General features: G+C 42.9%; 1 protein-coding gene across 1 annotated transcript in view; it reads right to left on the reverse strand.

The window, feature by feature from the left end:
* Positions 1-232: 232 nt before the first annotated feature.
* Positions 233-21238, reverse strand: part of prkcaa (protein kinase C, alpha, a) — a 136327-nt gene continuing 115321 nt past the window's right edge. The window contains exons 14-17 of the mRNA XM_041933808.1: positions 18978-19058; positions 17084-17191; positions 11266-11406; positions 233-1706 (exon numbers count right to left, since the gene is read on the reverse strand). Coding sequence (XP_041789742.1) covers positions 1542-1706; positions 11266-11406; positions 17084-17191; positions 18978-19058 — 495 coding nt within the window. The 3' untranslated portion in view covers positions 233-1541. The remainder of the gene's footprint in view (positions 1707-11265; positions 11407-17083; positions 17192-18977; positions 19059-21238) is intronic.

The raw sequence follows: 21238 nt of genomic DNA on the forward strand, positions 1-21238 counted from the left end.
TTACAAAGTTGTTCAGTACTGGGTTACTTCCTTAGTTGGTTTTATACATACAAATATTGGTTTATATAATTAATGTAATAAAAGCACATTCAGGCATTGGTATAAAAACTGTAACTTGCTATACTCGTTTTTAAATAACTCATGATTATTTACAAAGGAGTTATGCGCTGATATTAAGATGCATTCAAATATTTATCTGGTCTAATGGAAAAATATGAGCTCACAAAAGAAGAGGAGGGTAAAAACGTATCTATTTCTGAAAAGAAAGAAAAAGGGATAATGATAAGGATCATGTTGACACTACTAATGAAGGACGAGTTTGTTCTCAGGACAAGAGAGATCGTCAGTTGCCTGATTCTGTATCCAATGCAACATTACACGGTTAATACACAGCAACATAATGTTATATTCTAAAAACAAACAACAGTTTATCAACATTTATGACCAGTGGGAGAGTCTGGGTATGGCATGGGACAGAGATGGTGGTTAACACTGACCAGTGTTAAAACATGACAAATTGTAAACGCTTTTAGGTTTGATTTTTTTCCACAAGGTAGATATAATAATGTTCTGCCACTGCCCACATACTAAAAAAAATATGGAGAAGGGAGGTTCACAATCTGCAGCTCAAGTAAGGGCTAGAAAAAAAAAGTGTGTGAATTATCACCTTTAAAAGCAGGTAAAACAGGCTGATAATAGTTAAGGTAAGTTTTGACAAAACGGAACCAACCCTGACACACTTTCATGCCTGTGTGTCTCACATATTTGCGTTTTTACAGGCTGCATATTATGTAATTACATGACTGCTCATTCTTTAAATTGATTTGCTACGCACACTGGAAGCTGAGACTGGCTAGAATCGAACTGTACTAAAATACCATTTCACACCATCGCCGTGAAATCAAAGGGGAAGAAAACTGTAAACATGATACAGGAAACATTGAATCACAAGGTGCCGCTTCAACGCCTGCACCACCTGTCCTTCATATTAGGCTAAAGTGTCTACACGGCCTTACATGCGTGTTTTTCTGGTCATTACATTATATCTATATTGTGATAATCATCCATTTAAAAGCAGCAGACCATGTTTATTTGTAAGCATGAAAATTTAAGTATGTCTAAGTTAATCTATGCCTTAAATGCTCCTTCAGCTTTTAACACATACAGGCATAGATTAATTTACTCTCTCAATTTAATCAAATGCTAGATAAATAAAGTCTGACACCCTTCTATCTCTGTTACCTCCAGTTATGGTAAACCTTGAATGCAGTTTGCAGCGGTAAAGGAAGGACAACCCTGTCTACAGTACATGCTCAACATTAAACTAAAGGAAATTATTTCTTGTGATGGTCGAGAACCAATCGAATATATATAACCTACAATGGCAAATCATCACCCTAGAATGATGCTTATGAATAAAACTGACATATAAAGGTTTAGAGTGGGCCTTGATCAAGTTGTGGTCAGATGCTGAGCTGGCGGTCGGTTTCAGTGGGTGGCAGTGAGCAGGGAGTTTCTTCAGGGAGGCTTCCCCATCCTTCTCATAGGCTGTTACTGAGCAACGGGTGTACAAACTGCGGGTTGACAAAGGAAAACCCTGCGAACTCGGCCTGGTCGATGTTGGCGATGACCAGCTCGTCCGGCGGTGTGAGCTGGGGCTGGGTGCGCGTGAAGAACTTGTCAAAGTTCTCCGCTCCTTTGCCGCACTGTAGAAAAGAGAGACGGAAGACGGCGAAGTTAAGACATGTACGTAAGATCGCGTGTAGGGTGCAAGCAGGCCGACAAGACAGAACAGACATGAAAAATCTGGGGCGCTGGCGGAGGTGTGCGCATGGCAATTCTGCGAAGGCAAGAGACCTTCAGCAGAATTTTGGAAGGTTTGGAAAGTTGTCGAATTTTTAGCCCAAAGCACAGGACACGCATCATCATCAAACATCATCAGTCAACACCATTGGTCATCACCATTCATATTGCTCAAAAGAAAAAAAAAATCACACTGGGCTGGGCAGCTAGACAATGTGCATGGACAGTACAACAAGCAACATTTGTGAGTTCTCCCACATCAACCTGCCGACTTATTCAAATGCATCTTCCTCCCGCCCCCCCCTGGCCTAGATGCAAACGGAGAACATTTCACACCTGATCCCCCACTTTTCCCATCGCTACATGCAGCAGGAAGTCAATAACATCAGATTACATGCTCTACATCTCATTCACCTGAATCGCAGTGCACTCTTCTGAATACCAAAACAACGCTGGCACAGCTGTGGAACAGCAACGCAGTTTCCAGTAAACAAGGCCCGGCATTGACTCTACGAGAGGAAACGGTGCCTCTCCAACGAGGCATGCTGTGTTGTCGCCCCGGCTTCATAACCTGCTGTGACGCTGCTCCTCTAACTTGGCTCACGTGGGATACGTACGTACTTTCGTACCTCAGCAGTCGGAGCTAATTATCTTACAGCAGAACGAAACTATTTCTGGGAGAAAAACAGCGACTGCATCAAGGTGCTGCAAGGTCACAGAAGTCTTGATTAGTGTGCTTGTGAGCAGGCGCAAACTTTCAGTATTTAACAGGGGACATCAAATGTGTTTGTGTGATGAGAGGACAATCAAATTAAATCACAGAAATGGAAACTGATCATGTCCCATGGTGGAATTTCTCAGCAAAGGAAGGTCATGTACATACACGGAGATGTGAGCGCACATCTCATTTCGTTGCTGTAGTGAACACAATCCTACTTGACATGTGCGACTACAGCCGCTTTCAAGACATAAACGAGTGAAAGTGGAGTCTAAATAGTGATATTGCACGTGCCGTTCAGTATTCTGAGTTAAATATGGCTGAATTCCTGTGCATGCATGGACAGCGGTTCATACAGCACCCTGTTTCTTCTCATTCTGGTGTCCCGTTGGGTATTTCACCTGGAGAGGAGAGGTGCACAACATGCTGCGTCTGTGACAAGTAACGCAACACAATTTTGAGGTCATTTTGAGATTTGCATTACTTATTTGCTCTGACCAGAGCGAAAGCACATCCCGCAGGGCTCAGTCATCGAGCATTCTGGTTTAATTTCTTTACCAAGCACACCTTCCCAGATCCTGTGCGAAGGTGCCCGCTGTAATGTACAGCAGGCAATGGCTATAAGACCAGGGAACATGGAAACCAGCTGTTTTACCATCCTTCCAAGCTCATCTCATTTAGGCTGCTGTATGTTTGATTGCAGTGATTCTGCGCTTGCCTCTTAAAGCCAACACTATCCTCTTTGGATGAGCTTTCACGGAAGATCATAACTGATTCTAGCTGCAACCAAACCCAGTAATAATGTGTCATGCAACCCTGTTTCAAACATTTGCCCATTCCATAAAAATCAGTCAACCTGGGCTTAGCACTCTTTCTTGTAAAACTCATCAATATTTAATGTTCTGTTAATCTTTTAACAGTTAACACTTTTTAGATGCCGTTACACAATGGAATCAAGATAAGATACGGTTTGTTAAATCAGCGACTCTCCGGCGAAAGTTCCGCAGCTGGCTGACCTACAGAGAGAGCTCGAGAGGTGTTTGTTTGATCTTTGATCTTTGTTCTTCTGTCTTTGCTGGAGAAAAACCAAGAAGAAATGAGACAAAGAGCAGACGAGAGAGAGAGAGAGAGAGAGAGAGAGAGAGAGAGCGAGGGAGAGGGCTGCACAGAGCATCCTTCTCTACCCTTATCAGTTAGTCCGCCTACACACTGGGATCACCTACAAGGATGCATGTATACACAAACACACACAATCATACACTCAGATGCACACATACGCACACACACATACTGTAGCAAGGACCCAGTGCACCACTTGATGCGCATTAATGTTCCCTTGGGGGCTACTGTTCTGCAGCTGGCTGTGAGTTTAACTGATTCTGTGAATCCAAATGCCATGGTGCTCTAACACAGGACATGAACAGAAAGAAAGGAGGATGGCAACCATAGCACATTTGGCACCGTTGTCATAGGAATAATCATCGGTGCATTAAACTATAACTGCCAAGTAATATTTCACCAAACATTGCATTTTCAGGCACCATCCACCAAGAAAGTGTGAAAGAAAGAATATTCTTATAGATAAAGTCATCATTTCTCCTCTGTTTTTCAATCCCTTCTAATCAGCTTGAATTGTTGTTGACATTTGACTCTGCCAGCCAATGTGACCTGGCTCTGAGACTCTTGACTAACTTGTGACTAACTGGCCTTATCCGCTGCTGCCCTACATTCACAGACAGGACATCATATGCAAGTGTGTTCTCGTGTTTTACGTGCGCATCTATGTGTGGACCAGCAACTGCTTGTGTGTCAGTTTGCGTTTGTCAAGCAGACACACTGCGGTGTAAAGTTGCAAAAATTCCTTTTTTCATTTCCGTCTTAGATTTATTGGTGAAGCCAGACGACCTGCGTCAGGTGACTTAACAGAAGTGAGGACAACAGAGCATTAAAAACGTCGAGGCGCAGACGTTTCTAAGACCTGTTTGTGTGTGTGTGTGTGTTTTTAAATGTCCTCCCATGACAGGTGACGTTCGCTCCAAGCCACTACTGTCCTGTCAGAGCGGGTAGAAGGCAGGACACACACACACACACTTAGGGAAGAAAAAAAATGTGGCTCTTGTGTGTGTGTGCTGTGTCTCTCCTTCCCACACAGCAGATACCTGATGGGTAATCGCCAGCATCCCTCAACTGCTGTGCCTCTCTGTATACTCGTCCTCTTCTATCCATCACTGACCGTCCGTCGCTCAAGTAAAGCAACACATTTTTCACTCTGAACTCCACTGACAATTGCCAGCACCCGGACGTCCCTCTCTCCGGATCGCAAAACAGTCACTCCTTGTGACACCGGGCCTCTGCTCTCGAGCGATATCCCTCCCAGTGTGCACGCACGGCATATGTGGGATGAAGCTTCAGCTGCCAAACTGAAAGCGGCGAGTCTTGACAAACATGCTTCATTTACTCTGGTTGGTGTCTTTTTTAACAGAAAGGATTTGTGACAGTGGTTCGCACGCTCTTCTCACTTCTCACGGCACCGAGTGCTTAAAGTTTCTTGTGAAAGCGCATCGCAGTACAAATAAAGGAACTCAAGCAGACAGGAAACGATTTCTTAAGAGCGGCTCTTTTTGAGATAAATGAAGCTCAAAAGATTAGCTCAACAAGAACAAAAGGAGAAAATTAGGTTATGAACCATGGAAAATCTGCAGCACTGCCTTTGTGACATTTTCAGAAACATAAAGTTGCCCTTTTGGAAAAGCGCGGGGATGGTCTTACATCTCTGATTTCTCATTGTGTGATTCAGCCAACCCTTATGGGGTGAGACCAAAAGCCATTATGCTGTTGATACATCCTCCCATACACAATGACATAGTGTCCTACATGGGCTTCTGACCTACTTTCTCTCATCTTTAATTTCTCCCTCTCTCTGTGTGCACACATGCAGACGTGCACGCCGCTGCACTCAAGCATATTAAAAAAAAAAGAAAAAAAAAACAGCTACTTAGGATGGTAAATGAGTGCCTGCCTCCATTAAGAGCTGTGCATGAGTCTCTCTCTTTCTCTCTACCTCCGTCTCCCTGAAGCCACTTGCATGGCAGGCGTTCTGTTCTTGTCATAATCTCCTCAACATTTTGCTTTGGGAAGTAATCATTAGAGCAGAATGTCAGTTTATTCCACATATGCAGAAAAGTATTACTGGTCTCTGAAATGCTGCACAATATGAAATGTTTCTATGACTCGATTTTCACTCCCTTACTTCCTGAATGTCACAAAATGACAAAGCACAGTTGAATCTGTGGGTTATTGGCGCTAAAGATAAAACCAAACCTTACATGACCACTTGTTCTTTGGCTGTCCACATGCTCCAAACAATTGGAATTCATATTAAATCTCAACCTCAAAGCAATTACAGACTGGGCCTTCAATGCAGTAAATGTACCCGTCTCTGCATCTGCTGAGAGATGAACTGCTGACTTAATGGAAAATGAGATATGGGAAAACACAAATTCTCTTGACCCCAAATTAGGAAATAAATAATCAAATAGGAAAGAAAATAAATACATAAAAAAAAACGAAAATGCTGCCTCTTGCGTCCCCTAAGCTAAACGAGGAAAGGCCGACATGCTCAGTCGAGTTGCGGCAGTCTGTGCCTCTCATTTCTTACAGCGACAGTGAGTCACAACTCATCCATATTGCCATCATTTTCTCTGTGTGCATGTGCATGTGCATGTGTGTGTGCGTGTGTGAGTGTCCATGTATCCCATCAGGCATGCACATCCCTTCCTTGGCCACTGTTCCAAGACTTCTGTGCAGTGACTAAGTCCTTCCACACTTTCTTGCCCCGCCTCCCTCCCTTCATTCACCGCTCCCATCACAATCAATCAGCAGCTTCCTATTTGACCTACTTTTGTCATCGTTCGCGGCTCCCTTCAGCCATAAAGACCATTGGCCAAGTGGGTGTAAAACATGTGGGCATCGAGCGTGTTGTACTCCCAAGAAATGAGCCTGATTTCATTCCGACACTGCTCGCTAGATGTGGCTGGCATTTAATTGTGTGCTTGTTTTGTTACCTGCAGTAGACGGCTGCAGTGACAGCATCCAGCACCGTAAATATGGACCATCACTAACCAAGCCTGCCCTGACACTCATTCTACCACAGGGACTACGTCCTCCGTGCTGTCTGAAGCCCCGGTCCAATAGATACAGATGGTCTGAATCTCTCAGCTGGGTGCAGCAGGTGTAATGATTGCAATTCCATTGCTGTCAAAGGCAGATGAAATGAGATTGAGCGGGGGATAGATGTCTAGGAAGAAAAGGAAAGAGGAGGAGGAGTGGATTAGAGAGGCAGGGTTAGACTCAGTGAGGGGTGAGAGGAAGGTGTATGGTGATAATGGACTCAGAAACAGCGCTGTATTACATGGCACACTGAGATGGGCATGATGGGTCATTACAGAGGAGGTTATGGTGTTTACAGGGAGCATTCATCAATGTTTTCTTCCTCTCTTTCCACCTCTCTCACCTTTCATCCTTATCTGCACCTACATCCAAACCCATGCAAGCATGCATTGTGCAAAGGACATGCACGTTTGCATGCATCCACCTCCCTGCAACTTCAGCGCGGACGAAAATTCAAGCACAGAAGCTCTCCTTTCTCTCTCTGATATTGATCCTCCCCCCGCCCCACGCGCACACATATACAGCAGATAGTCACAGAGACGAAGCGTACATGCAAGGAAATCTTACTCCCCTGCGTTTCTCAATCTCTGCTAACCCTCGCTTTCTTTAACCTTCCCACACCCACACACACATACATTTGCTCACACAAAGCACACACAGCATTTCCAGGACACCCAGCACATCCATTCAGCGGAAGACTACATGGACGGAGAGGCCAGGATTCACCTTATTAGAGGAACTGGAGCCCTTGAGGGTTGAAACAGAAGAGAACTACAATTTTTAAACTGAATAATATAAGGGACACACACACACACACGCACACACACACATGCATGACACTGAGTGACCCACTTTATCTCTGCTGTCTGTCATCTCATGTCTGTAGGAGACATGTATGAGTCTCTCTTTGTGTGTGTGTGTGTATGAGGGACAATGACAGACAGACACAGGACAAAGTGTGAGTGCTGTACATGATCATGTGTAATCTCAAAGGATTTCTGAACTGCTCCTTACTGTGCAGCAAAATGTGAGCTATACGAGATATGCATTCATAATAAATGGATGTTGCATTAATTATACATTGAGATGAGATGCCTTGAAATTACTTATGGCCCATATATGTATAGCACATGCCATAAGCAGCGTACGCCCGCAGCCGTGTTATGACTAAATAAGAGTGTCATTTCAAGGGGAGCATTACGCATATGTCACATCAGACTGACTACAGTCTTTGTTTAATGTAACGACTCAGTTTATTGACCAAAGACTCCCAATTTCTCATTCATTTATTTTCAGTGTACACCCTATAATGATGTTTGTGAGTAAAAGTCATGGAGTGGTTAGTGAACTACGTGTGTATAAGTTCCTGCTTGCATCTTATAGTCTTAACACACATTCCTGCACTGTCAGCGACCCTCAATTACAGTTACACGGGAATGCAGTCAGACTACATCAGCCGTCTCGACACCAGTGAACATGCCCTGAATGATGCAGTCACATTCATATAATGAGACCGACTGCAATAATGTGTGTCATTTATAGTAAATACCAACATTTACTATAAATCACCAAAACACATTAGAGTGCGAACAGCACGTCTGTTATGTATGTGCTGGTAGATAGTGTGTTGGTGCCTGTTTGTGTGTGTGATGCTTATGCAATAACAGTGGCAGTTTATACTGTAGCCTCATTGAAGCGACCTGTTTTTGGTGTATGTTATGTGTTGTGGGACAGGCTGCAGCCCCCATCACCCTGCACAGGGTAAGCATAGGAACCAAATGGATGGATGGTTTTTGTATATCAAAGGGTGACTACAATGTCTGTGTAAGTGCTTTTGTATGTAATTACAGTTCTTCCAATGCAATAACGCAGCATGACGCACCAGCGAGAGCAAGGATTATTTTCCATGAAAGCGAGTCTGTATACTTCAATCAAGTCCCAATATCCAAAATATGGTTTTATCTGCTAATGTTTTGAGAGACCTGCTTCTGAGACTTCAGTTGCCTCGGTGACTGCACTAAATGGCACTTTCACAGCTACAGAATTACCAGCTACAACCATGAGACGAACCACCTTTAGTTTTTTGTCTTCTTTTCCACAAGAAGTTTTTCCTGTTATTAAATTTTAAGTAAATCTGCCGGGAATTATTAATGAAGATACCTTTTTGAAAGGGCCTGGGGGGATTTTGTTGTAGCTCAGTGGGTTTAAAAGGTGCATACCAAGTACTTACAACATTACGGTCTGAAATATGCTCCTTTGCGACACAAATTTTCCCACTATGTTCTCTGTCAACGCCAACTATACACTTAAAACTCGTGGCGACTGCATATTCAGCACGGGGTCGACACAGAAGATGACAGCTTGTGAAGTCCTGTCAAAGAAAACCTGCTGGAAAATGAAATTTCCTATCTATGTGGAATATCACTTTGTGCACTTGAAATCCAATTTTCACAGTCCAGTTATTTTCAGGTGGACTTTTGCTCAAGTCTGACAAAAAGTTTATGATAGCTGGCTGCTGAAGAAGAGATTTCAAAACACTGTCCTGACCCCGTAACATGCTTGGTTTGGTGTCTGCAGCATTGGATAGACATGACAGAATGTTTGTGTGTGTGTGTGTGCGTGTGTGGTTATTGTAGGTGTGTGTTTCAATAACATAAGGCTTGTAGTTTGCATTCAATTTGCTTTCATAGCAATAAATTATGCTAATACTTTAAATTTCATAATATTCCAAGATAAACATGACCATTTTTATGCCAAGTTTTAGAACATTAAGAAGCATTTCTTGGGGTGATAAAGTTGATTTTAAGTGCACGAAATGAGACTGGATGAAAGGTGAATGAAAACCTTTAGGAGTGACCCCCACCATAAAACAAAGATACGAATTATCTGTAATCTGCATGTGTGTGTTTGTGTGTGTGTATGGTTGTGTGTGTTTGCAGGTTGTGGCACTTGGAAACACCCAAACAGTTCAGATTCAGGGATGAGATATTTTTAAGCCCTTACAGTCGAACCAGGAGAGCATAAGTCTCATTTTAAGCATCTCATTGATATTCCGAAAAGTCTGTGTTTAACACATCACATAACTGGCACCTAACCTTGCGCACTGAATATCTAATACTGTGTGCTACATGCAAGATGTTTAAACTTGCATCGCCTGTGAATATAAATCCATCCCGTAGTCGATACGCAAAAGTTAATAAAAAAAATACTTAGAGGTCAAAAGCAATGAAGAATTACAGGACTTTAAGGACAGAAACTAGAGCAGTTCTAGTTTGTAACCTCTGACAAATCTGACTGAAGGCTGAGATACAAGTTCGTAAACAAACAGCCAAGAACACATACTGCCCAAGGTTAGGTAAGAGGGGCATGAATCCTTGTGCCGTAACATATTTGTCTTGTAGTGATGAACACATCTGTTCTTCTTTGTTTACATGCTTGCTGTTCAGAGCGTTGTATCTGCTTATTTATCTTGTTTATCCGTATTGTGTTGCACGGTGGTCTCAGAGACGGTATAAAATCAGTTCAAATCAATTCAGTCATTACTACATTAAGACGAAATAAAAGCAGAATCTCTGCAGACATACGGGACCACCATCAGGAGCAGTGTGTAACATTGTGTTGAATCTGAGGGAAGACTGGTAAATGGTAAAAAGTGAAGGATGTTCGATGGCACAGAACGAGAAGGTGGTCCTGTTCTTCCAGTGCAAGCAAAGCTGTCAGAGTTTCTAAACACGTCTGATGATGAGCTGAAGGAAAAAGCCAAAGGAAACAGTACTTCAGTAAAGACAGAGAGAGAATAAATGCACCCGGACCAATGGCAATGAGGTGGAGGAAAGACAGAGGGTGCTAATTTTATGCATCTGGGTGCATGGTGCAAAGTGCAGTCAAGTGTGCTGTTTTCAGAGAGTGGCTGTGCACTTCGTGGCTGCAAATGTTGCTTAATTGCCAGTAATTAGGTTCCTATCCAAAAGCAGCAGACACTTTAAACCAGCTTCCATAAAATCAGCAAAAGACCAAATAATGTGCGTTTTCATCCACTACCACTGCAGACGGACAGGGTATGAAGAAAGATGGAAATATGACATTAATGCATGTCTCTAGGTATTTTCTCTCCAGTGTAGCAAAAGGTTCAGTGGAGCTTAAAAACATATTTGTGATGTTTCGAATCTGGTGAAAATGTGTATAACAACAGGTGGATGGAGAGTGATGCCCCCCTCCCGTCCCCCTCCTACAGCTGTGATGCATGGCAAGTCACCAGAAAATACAGCAAACACTTGTAGGTAAGAAAAAAAAACCATGACTGCATCTCAGGAAAATGCCTCTTTGCACCATGCACTCATAAATGAAAACAGAGCCCGAACAGCGACGACTCCTTCGTGACAGAAACAGACAAGTGCAATGGGAAATGTCGCCTCGTTTTAATGACGGCTGAGCTGATGTGAGAGAGGCTACCGATCGTCATGACCTTGGTTGCAGTAATTAGACCATATCACACTTAATTAGACTGTGAGGTATAAATTAAATCCCAGGCAAGTGCACTGCCTGCTGTAAGCGTGTATGTGAGCAGCACTCACCACTTTGGGCTTGAAGGGCGGCTGTATCTCCCTGTTCGCGAGACGTTCCCAGTCGATGCGTCTGAAGAAGGCGTGCTCTTGGATGTCCCTCTCCCCCTCGGGGCCGCAGCCCAGACGTTTGGACGGGTGTTTGGTCATCAGCTGCTCACAGAGAGAAACATAACAAGAGGACATGTTTGAACTATAAACGGTAAATTGATTGGATTTTCTGCTCTTTGTGATGGTGCAGGCTTTAGGAGGGCCTTAAATAAAACAATGAGGGAAGCACAGTGTGGAAGCATGAGCCACATATACTTTTCAATGACTTCCTCATTTCTTCCTGTTACTGGGGAGTACTTTCACTCTTACAGCACGAGGAAAACTCTCAACTCTCACTCTCCCACTCCACTGCTCTTTCACTGATGTGTTGAGTATTGTGATTGCACCTCTTTTCTAGGTCAGTAAATGACAACTAAACAGATGGGCCTGAAAAAGACTGATAGAATTGTTTTTTCTTTTTCTCCCCTCCCCTTGTTCTGCCATTAGGGAAGTGCTCCCACTTCCAATCGCACCCCACACGACATGAGGACACTGTTTGCACTTTATTAAAAAGCAAACCAAAACAAATGAAAGAGGGATGCACAGGAAATAAAACCAACAACAGAATCTGTCCTTGGTAAATTATGTAGGGGCCAAGTGGTATTACTTTAACATAATTGCCAAATAATGTGCGAAAACTTACAAGTAATTAAAAATGTTTGCTTGTCCAGCTTACAGTTGAATAAACAGAACGTGAGTTTGTCTGACGGAGGAGACAAACAGGCCTGTTCACAATTTTTAATGCATTAAAACACTTCATGCTCATAATGGAACAGAATCGCCGACTGGCTGTTTGCTTTTCTGAGGGCGTATATGGAATTTTACCAGTTGTGCTGTTTACATGAATATTTCGCATCACCACTCCTTCCTTCACTGCGGTGATTTGTCCTGATTGAATTGCTGAGGAAAGGGAAAAAAGCAATTTGGAGACAGAGAAAGAGCCTGGTTGGTTTAAGTATTGACAGTCGAAGGACAAAAAGACTTATTCATGCTCTGGAATCTGAAATGGAAATGATGCTTTGTTTGACCTGAGCTAGTTCAGTTGCTTAAATAGGCTGGCTTACTGGCTCTGGTAATGTGTGCAGTGTATGTTGTTTAAGTGGTATGCCCACAGTGAGAGTACATTCATGTGTGTATACTGTACAGAGATACACACACACTCACTTACAGTAGCCTTGCAGTCTGTATTATAGTGTATTTATATTGTTTTGGGAGGTAATGCTTATTCACATTCTTCCTGAGAGTTTGATAAGAAGATCACTCGCAGTGAGATCACGCTCCAGATTACACTCCACGGCCCCATCGCATCATTTCATACACAACATGGTTGCATTGATTTATGTATCGCTGAGCTCGTTTTTTTCTCGAGAACTGATGTGTAGCAGCTGCCTTTCAGAGCGTCCTTTCTTTTGAGTGACTTTGTCTAATGCACATAAAAAAGGGGGAAACAACCTCATAGAAAATTCAAGCTGTGAATCATTCCTGCCGCCTGGCTCTGCCATCATTCTCCCTCGCAAGTGTACAGCTGTGCTGTACTGATACGACGGAACACATACATTATAGTATTATATCGTACAGTGTAAGAACTCCTTTTGATATGTTCATCCCATGTATGCCGACATGATGTGATGAGACAATCTAATAGAAATTCTATTCTGATCAACTATATTTTGCATTGCATATAATAACTAAACAGCCCAGCTGGTTGCAAGATCTTCTGTTAGTATGCAGAGTGGGCATGCAGATGTTGGTGCAGCTGTTCTGTTGAGGTTTATCACTTATTTCATTGCCTCTTTAATAGTAGCCCGAGACTTCACTGTCTCAACATAGAGCTGGTTTGAATTTTCCTCTATTCAAATATCAGTGTTGGGTTTTATGTTTATGCTTTTTTAGCAGCCAAATTGGTACCATTTTATTCTTCTCCCTCGTAACACAGAGAGACAACACACACACACACACACACACACACTAGCTGTGGCAGACTCTTTCCGAGGACATGCTGACAGCCACCTAGGGTGAAACTGCTGTCCACAGTATGTCCTGGATACCACAGAGCGGGAAATCTTCCAAGGGCTTCAACTAGTCTTACAATATTAAATGAACATTTCTGCCACTGACACTAATTTCTTGCTCTCTTACACTTGTTGTTTCATAAAACATCAGAAAATAAGGAAAGAAGAGTGTGCAGTTACAGACAAATTAATGTAAGTGAGAAAATACATCACTGCCAGATTTTCTGTTTTCTCCTTTTTTGAGAAAGATACCATTTAAGAGATTCATTAAATGGGAAACTTTTGCCAGTGTTGAATTTCTACTCGCAGGATTTTTGCAGGCCAGCTTTCCTGCAGCGAGCCCCTTCGACATACAGGCCGCTGGGCTCGGCCACATCTGAGCTAGCAGAGTGCATCCAGCTGGCAGAGCACATCAGACAGCTGTTGACGAGGAGGGAAAAGTCATTTGCGGCTTTCTGTCTGTTCACAGGACTGTCACTGACGGTGAGAATGCATCCTGCTGCAAACACAAGGCTGTCACCATTAAAATGACAAACCTTACACGTTGAGATGTCCTTGAATCTGACTGAGTGCTGGCCCGCCACTCCGTCAATCAAATGCTTCTTTTTTCTGGAAGCTCATTTGTTACTTTGCATAAGTATGATGGATAATCCTGAAAAAAGAAAACTTGAAGCCTGTTTGTACTCGAGTCTCAGCGGTTGCACCACATCATGGACCGTCAGCAAAAGGTTTAGCTGCGTGTCGAGAAAGCGCACGGAACTTGAACCTTTCCCTGCTGTTTCTGCTGAGAACATCAAATTGTTGGATTTGATGAGACGGACGGCTAAAAAGCAAGAGTCAGGGGGGCGGAGAGAAAAAGAGAATGAGAGCAGATGAAGTAAAAGAGGAAGCAGATGGGGCCTCTAAGTCAACAGGGAGTCTGGTCAGGTAAAACAGAGAGATTCAGTACATCAAGGCATTCAAAACAGACAGACACCACCACCATCATCCTCTAAAACCCAATGAGTTCGCTGCAGTGTGAGAGAGAGCAGGGGCAAAACATCTGATCACAGACAAATCCACTAGTGCAAATAATAACTTTACCTTTATTACGCAGTCCTCAGATATACTGACACACTTCTCATCCCGCGGTTTGCCACAGAGCTCGAGTAATGTTAATGTATATCTGCCTCGCTCTCATTCTCGTCCAGTCGTCATAATGATCTACAACAAGACTCAAATGGACGACCTTTAAGTAACATCCCGTTACTCAGGTGAATGTGGATCTACATCTGTGACCTATTTAAAATGTCACATATTCACAGCATACATGGGCTTGCTCAGAATACAGACTGGATGAACCGTTGCTCCACCAGCACTCTGAGTTACTAAGCTTGCTCACTACAGATATACTGGATAGTTTGTGTCCGTCTTACTGAGTTACTCATTCCTTACTCAATACATTACCAAATACATTGCCGCATCAGCGTCAGTTTTCTCTCAAAATCTGTTCCTCCCCTGCTTCCTGCCCACCATGCGCTCTCATTCTCCTCCTCTTCCTACCCCTCTCTTTGTCTCCCTCTGACCACTCTCTCTGTTGGTGTTTCTTCCCTCCCTTTCTGTCCCTTTTTTTTGTGGGTCAGGCTGTTGGCAAGCACTGTGAGACCATTAAGAGGAAGTGCTGCAGCCATTGCCAAACAAGGGTTGAGACGGGGACTTGGGCCGAGACCAGGGCACACACGGCCAAGGAAAATGAAGGGGAGAAGAAAAGGATGGGAGAAAGAAAGAGGCGGACGAAGAGAAACAAGTGGAGCTGAGGAAGGGACAAGGAGCCAAAGCGTGTTACTGCACAGCTCATTGAGTTTGGACTGCCTCTGGACAGAAATAAAACTGCCGCTTTCACTGTTAAATTCCTTGTATGCGCTCATGTACACAAATGTGTGCTTTTATGTAAGCCTTGTGAGTATTTCTGGACATTTCAAGAAAAACAACGTTTATATAAACATGCTTTATAATCTACAAGTCATTGTTTCTTACACTGAAAGCTCTGCTGCCGGGACTTGAACCTGAGTCTCTTCTGCCACGAAGTGTCTATGATGGTCATTTAAGGAGAGGTTACGGTCAAATAAGTGAGTGTACGCACAATTCCTACACATGATATTTTGCCTTTGCAGTTCTGCGAGGGGCAGGCCACAGATTTCACTGAGTTTCAGTATTAACGCATGCCTAATAAATGTTGCCTTGTTCATGCTCTGTATTACATAATGTATTTTTGTTGTAATGACGAATAATTCATTTTATGGACTGTCAAAACGACTTCCTTGTTAAATAAAGGTCATACGTGTTTCAGCGAATCCGTTATTCGCTTTCAAAACATTCTGTTGTTTGACTTGCACTGACCCACTGGACTGTTCAGCTCCTTCTGTGTCCGAAGGTCCAGCAGCCGTGTACCCGAGGTGGCTGAGACAGCATCGAGGAGACTGCTGAGTCCTCTGTTACAGGGAAGGGTGATCTCTAACTTGTAAAGGCTCTCTTGATTGATGCATTGAGCAGTGCACTGATACAGTTTTGTATGAATGAAATTTCGCCCATTTAAATTGCAGGCATCTGATATTATGGCCCGGTGCAGTAGACGTTGCAAACATATTTTGCTTGTCACAAAATTTCATGTTTTCTTAATTCATGCTGCACATTTGTAGACTGGGAAACTGTAAGGCAGACAACATTTCACCTTATTGTATTGGTTTAAGGTTAGGTCATCACTGCTACTAGCTGTGCAACGGTGGTCAGCTGTATACAAAAGTGAGCATGTTTTGTTAAATAATTCACGATTCTTACACTTGCTTGAGAGGAATTTGCTTTTTTTTTTTTTTTTTAGAATTATAACTTTTCTGCTGCATGAGCACAAAGTGTATAATATCCTGTACGCCAGTTTGTTAAAGACCATTTGCTGTGATGCATCCTGGTGGTTGTTTGCTGTAACAAATGACACACTGTGGTGAAAGTATGGAGACAATAAAATTCTAATACATCTACAAAATTATAAAACATGTTTTCTACTGTGCAGCTGGATCATTTTAGAGCGGAAAATGGCAACAAAATATTAGAAAAAAACCTTTAAAACACCAAGCTCATAGAGCTACTGTGTAGTATACTGGATGACCTTCAGTGTTTAAATAATGCACATGTAAAAGACACAGGCGTTGAGTGGAAAGGGGAGAGGGAGGTGAGTTCCCAGACAGGATTTTAAAACAAGCCTCCACCTCACTCTTACAATAAGCAGAGCTGGACTTCTCATTTGTTACGTCGAACTCCGGAAAGCTAAGAAAAGCCTTACAGCCGTCCGTGACACAGCCTGTGTGTTTTTCTCCCTGAAAGTTGAACTTGCAGGAAGGTTTTGCAGCCCTCCTACAAGCAGTTCAATTATTTTGGCTTCAGTGAGGAGCGTGAAAGACACAGAGCTTAAAATGCATATTTACAGGGTTTTCAGCTCAGGTGGGAAACGCTTCTGTGGGAAACAGACCCAGTTAAACAGGACAAAAGAGTGAAGAGGCAGGTTTCATAACACACAGTTTATGTGTGTTTTTCAGGATGCGCTTGTAAAACCGAAAAACAGAAAAGAAAGCAATGTTTACATTTCATTTCACGCCAAACAGACTCTCATATCATTAGGTGCATTTGGCTTAACCACACAGGCCGGCTTATAATGGCCCAAGATTTTTCATTGAGGGCAAAGAGCGTCCACTAACCCCTTTGCAGATGGAGACAGCTTCTTTGGACAGGGACTTGGGGTAGGACACATTGTGCTCCATAATGGACTGGAACAACTCATCTTCATCCTCTCCATCAAACGGAGGCTGGGGGAGGAAAGACAGCATATTTAGAGAGTGACGTTTGTTTTTTCGCCATATGCGCCCTCTCTACTTGACAGGTAAATTGACCAAATTTAGTAAAAACCTTTCGCCTGATGAATAATGATGAAGACGGAAGAACAACACAAATTTGACTAAAGAGGAAGAATAGAGGAGAAAAAGACAGAGAGGAAAAAACACTCAGAACAACAAAGAAAGTGGAGAGAAAACAGCGAGGAACGGTGGCGAATCCGTGCGGCCAAGTTTCACTGGAAGACCTCGCAGGGCAAATGGAGTGGATGACCCAGCTTTTTCCCCTGCTCACTGTGAGGTTATCATCAGTAACCATAATGTGGGTGTTTTGACAGTCCATAAAATGAATTATTCGTCATTTCCACTCCACTGGTCCCTTCGGGTACAGATAGCCTGTCTGCGTCATGCCCTCTTTACCTGATTTCACACAAGGCAGGGGGAGACAGAGGAAGGGAACATCTGAATAGGTAAAAACTGTTGTTGAACAGCTGCAACTCGCTCCAAGTTCCATCTGCATGTTTTGCCTTGCTGAGGAGGAGCTTTTATTTACATGCAGCTTTGGGCCTTTTGGAATGGAGGACACCTCAAATATATGTTAATAAGTCATAAATGTCTTGACAAGTCACTTCGTGCTGAGTCCTGGAGACATCTTTTATTGAAACCTGTCAGAAAACCTTCTAATGGGTGAGACTTTCTAAACATTTTCAAAAGAGGGCATGTTAAAAAATAACTTCTAATAAGTTCTGTGTTGACACAGATGACAGATAGTCATCATAAATCACTAATGCTAGGTTCATCTGTGCAGAGGTCACATTGCTCCAGTCTAACCGCCTCACCGAGCTTCTTCTTCACCCTGAGCCAGTTAAACAAACCTCAAAGAAACAGTGGAAAGGTAAGCTTCCCAAAAGGGTTAGTGGGAGCATAAAGAAGTGAGAAAATTCAATTCACTCAATTCAGTAACAATAAACATAATAATAAAGTACAAAGAATAGCGAGTAAAAGACAACATTTAAAAAAAGTAGAGCAGTGCGTATGTGCAAGGCAACATCAGGAAAGTCACAGCTGGTTCAAGGCCAAATGAGGAGGTACATTTTTAGCTTTCTTTGAAACGTACTTAGCGAGCCGGCTTCCCCGACATCCCTGCATTTGTGCACAAAAGCAGGTGCTTGAAGCCATGAAGCACATGTTAAGCTTGGTGCTCTTCCTCAGACAATATTCACACAGAGGAGCTGCATGGCCTCTTTGTCTTGACTTGGTATATCTGATTCCTAAAGAAGCTCTTCTTTACCAACACGTTCTTGACATGTCCACTTCAATAACTCAGTGCAGGAATATGAGAAATTTACTTTGACTAATTTGTGTACAAATGCAGAAGGTAAAAAGAACAGACAAAGACTGGCAGCTACTCTAGATATTAAGGGTGCATAAAACCCTACTGGTCTACTGACTACATTAAAAGAAGGCGAAAGGTTACACCAAATAGGATATGCCCTAAGATTCAAGGTTAGATGGCGGTTTTGTGTGTTTATATGTCAGTGTTTATTATTAGTGCTGGTGGGAAGGTCTTTCGGAAGCACCACCTGAGTACATTTAGCCTCTGCAGAGCCTTGCTGCAACTTCAATGTGGGAATAATGTGGCCTCGAGCAGTCTGTGAGCAACCTTGTATCGGTGTAAAGTTATCTGCATAATCTGTTGCAGGCAATTACATAAGAAGCGCAAGTGTGTGCGCGTGCGTTTGCGTGTGTGCGCGCCGCTCACCTGTCCCGCCAGCATTTCGTAGAGCAGAACTCCATATGCCCACCAGTCCACAGAGCGTCCATATGGCTGATATGCAATGATCTGAAGGGGGGAAGAGGAAAAGTTCAGATGTTCAGCCAAACTGTGATGAAGTTTTCTTTAAAAAACTTTTTTTTAAAAGCAAAGCACGTTATCACTTTCATATCAGTCTACTACCTGCCTCCAAAGAAAATCTGCTGGTTGGCAATGCAGGGCATCATAAACTGAGTTAAAACAGCAGACATTTGCTAACCCACTGAGCTGGATCACAGCATACAGTACATGTGATCACTTTGGACCTATAGATTAAATATGCAGCCAGTCATAGATTCCATAAATATTTCAGTACAAGTTTCATCACGTCTTAAATATACTGTTACAGCCCTCTGCTTGCAATGAAAGCATATGTCACTAGATTGCAAGGATATAGCACATTATTCCCTCACAGTGCACACACTCCCCCTGTGTAATGGAATTTAGTTTTATTAAATCCAGCACACAACAGATCTCCCATATACCGAAACCTTCATATTGATGTTGGTATCACACACGTGATCATGAACAGGTCTCCGACAAAAGCTTTGTACATACAGTGGAGCTTACGTCTTCTTCTGTAATTCCATGACAGGACAATTTCAGAGAGTCTTGGCAATGCACTCTGTGGGCCTCGTCCCAGCATGGTTGCACATCTTTTCATGCACGCTGCCATTGCTTGTCTCATTTCTATGTAAATCTAAATGACTGTGATAGTGAAGCGGTTCAGCGGCTCTGAATGATAAAATTAGACAACGCAACATCAAACGTTCACAAATTGTGCTTTCCTAAATGTCCTTGTTAAGTTGCCAACTGGTAACGCAGGAGACATTTTTTCCATTGAAGTTTTTAAGCCAACTGTGCCTCAAAACGCTGCAGACACATGCATATGAAGTTTGACAGCGGCCCCGAAAAATCCTGCTTCACGCATTCCCTTGCTCCTCATACTGTGATTTGACTCAGACAAAGAACACGTATAAAGCGAGGGTGTAACTACAGCTGCGACCAGCCAGAGATGCTGGATGACCCCTGAATCGTACATTTTAAATCACCTGCAACAATTACTTTTCGCTGCGGTTCGGCAGAGACGATGGGAAGCAAGAGATCTCTGGCTAGAACTGAGCATTTGGTGCGTGGGAAGGAAGTAAATAACAAAACCCAGCAAAGACTCCCTGTGTGTCATAGGACGGCTCTCATAGGATGATGTTTAGCTGCAGCCGAGGCTGAAAAACGCGCTTCATACACAAAAACCAGCCAGGAGTAAACACCGGTGGAGTTGTCGTGAATTAAACTCTTCTACATTGTTGTTCACATTTTGTTTTGTCCGTCCATGTCCTGACGACTGGCGACACAAACTCTTTCGTAAGCTGTTGATTTTACTTTGTGACTGAAAAGGTTTTGCTTCATTTTTTAGTGATCAAGGACTCAAAATGATTATTGATCTGGGATATATGGTTTTAGGGAATGCATTAATCATATTCAAACTGCTGCTAAAGTTTAGCTACCACTGCAAGTCTTAATACCTTATTTCTAATGAAGAACGTCATTAGACGTAATTCTCATTAATGCTCAAGACTCATTTAGTGATAGTCGAGCCTGTATAGCTGGTACATCTTTTACATCCAAATGCAATAACAGAGAGAGACAGAAAAAAGAGAAAAAGACAGAGATTAATAAAATCTCCCCAAACTGTGACATTTTCTCTGATGACCGAGGGATTTCCTGTGGGTTTCTCTGACACTGGCCAAGATAAGTGCTTTCACCAGCTTTGACCCTATTCACACCGTCAGAAAACCCATATAATTACACTTCACACCCACTCGCACATCTCTCGGGAGCTTCTTCTGCCATGTAATGGCGGCTGGTGCAGCCATGTGCAATACAGGCTCACATACAGTGCACAAGCACGTCTGTTAAGACCACGCGCACACGCAGAAGACATACAGGACAGTGTGGAGACCTGCACACACAAACAACTTCAGGTGTGTAACAGCGGTTTTGTCATACGCTACGCTGTTCTGTGACCTTTGCTGAGTAACATCTGGCCTCACACATGCTGCCCTGGGTCACTCCTCCAGCTTAGCTTAACATACACTCATGCATTGGTCAACATGCTGTATATAAACTCACATGCACATACACACATACATATGAAGCACATGAAGCACGCACACCAATGTACCCAGGTGTATGAAATTTATTCTGTATCA

The sequence above is a fragment of the Chelmon rostratus genome, chromosome 3, assembly GCF_017976325.1.
Source record: "Chelmon rostratus isolate fCheRos1 chromosome 3, fCheRos1.pri, whole genome shotgun sequence".
Taxonomy (NCBI): Eukaryota; Metazoa; Chordata; class Actinopteri; order Chaetodontiformes; family Chaetodontidae; genus Chelmon; species Chelmon rostratus.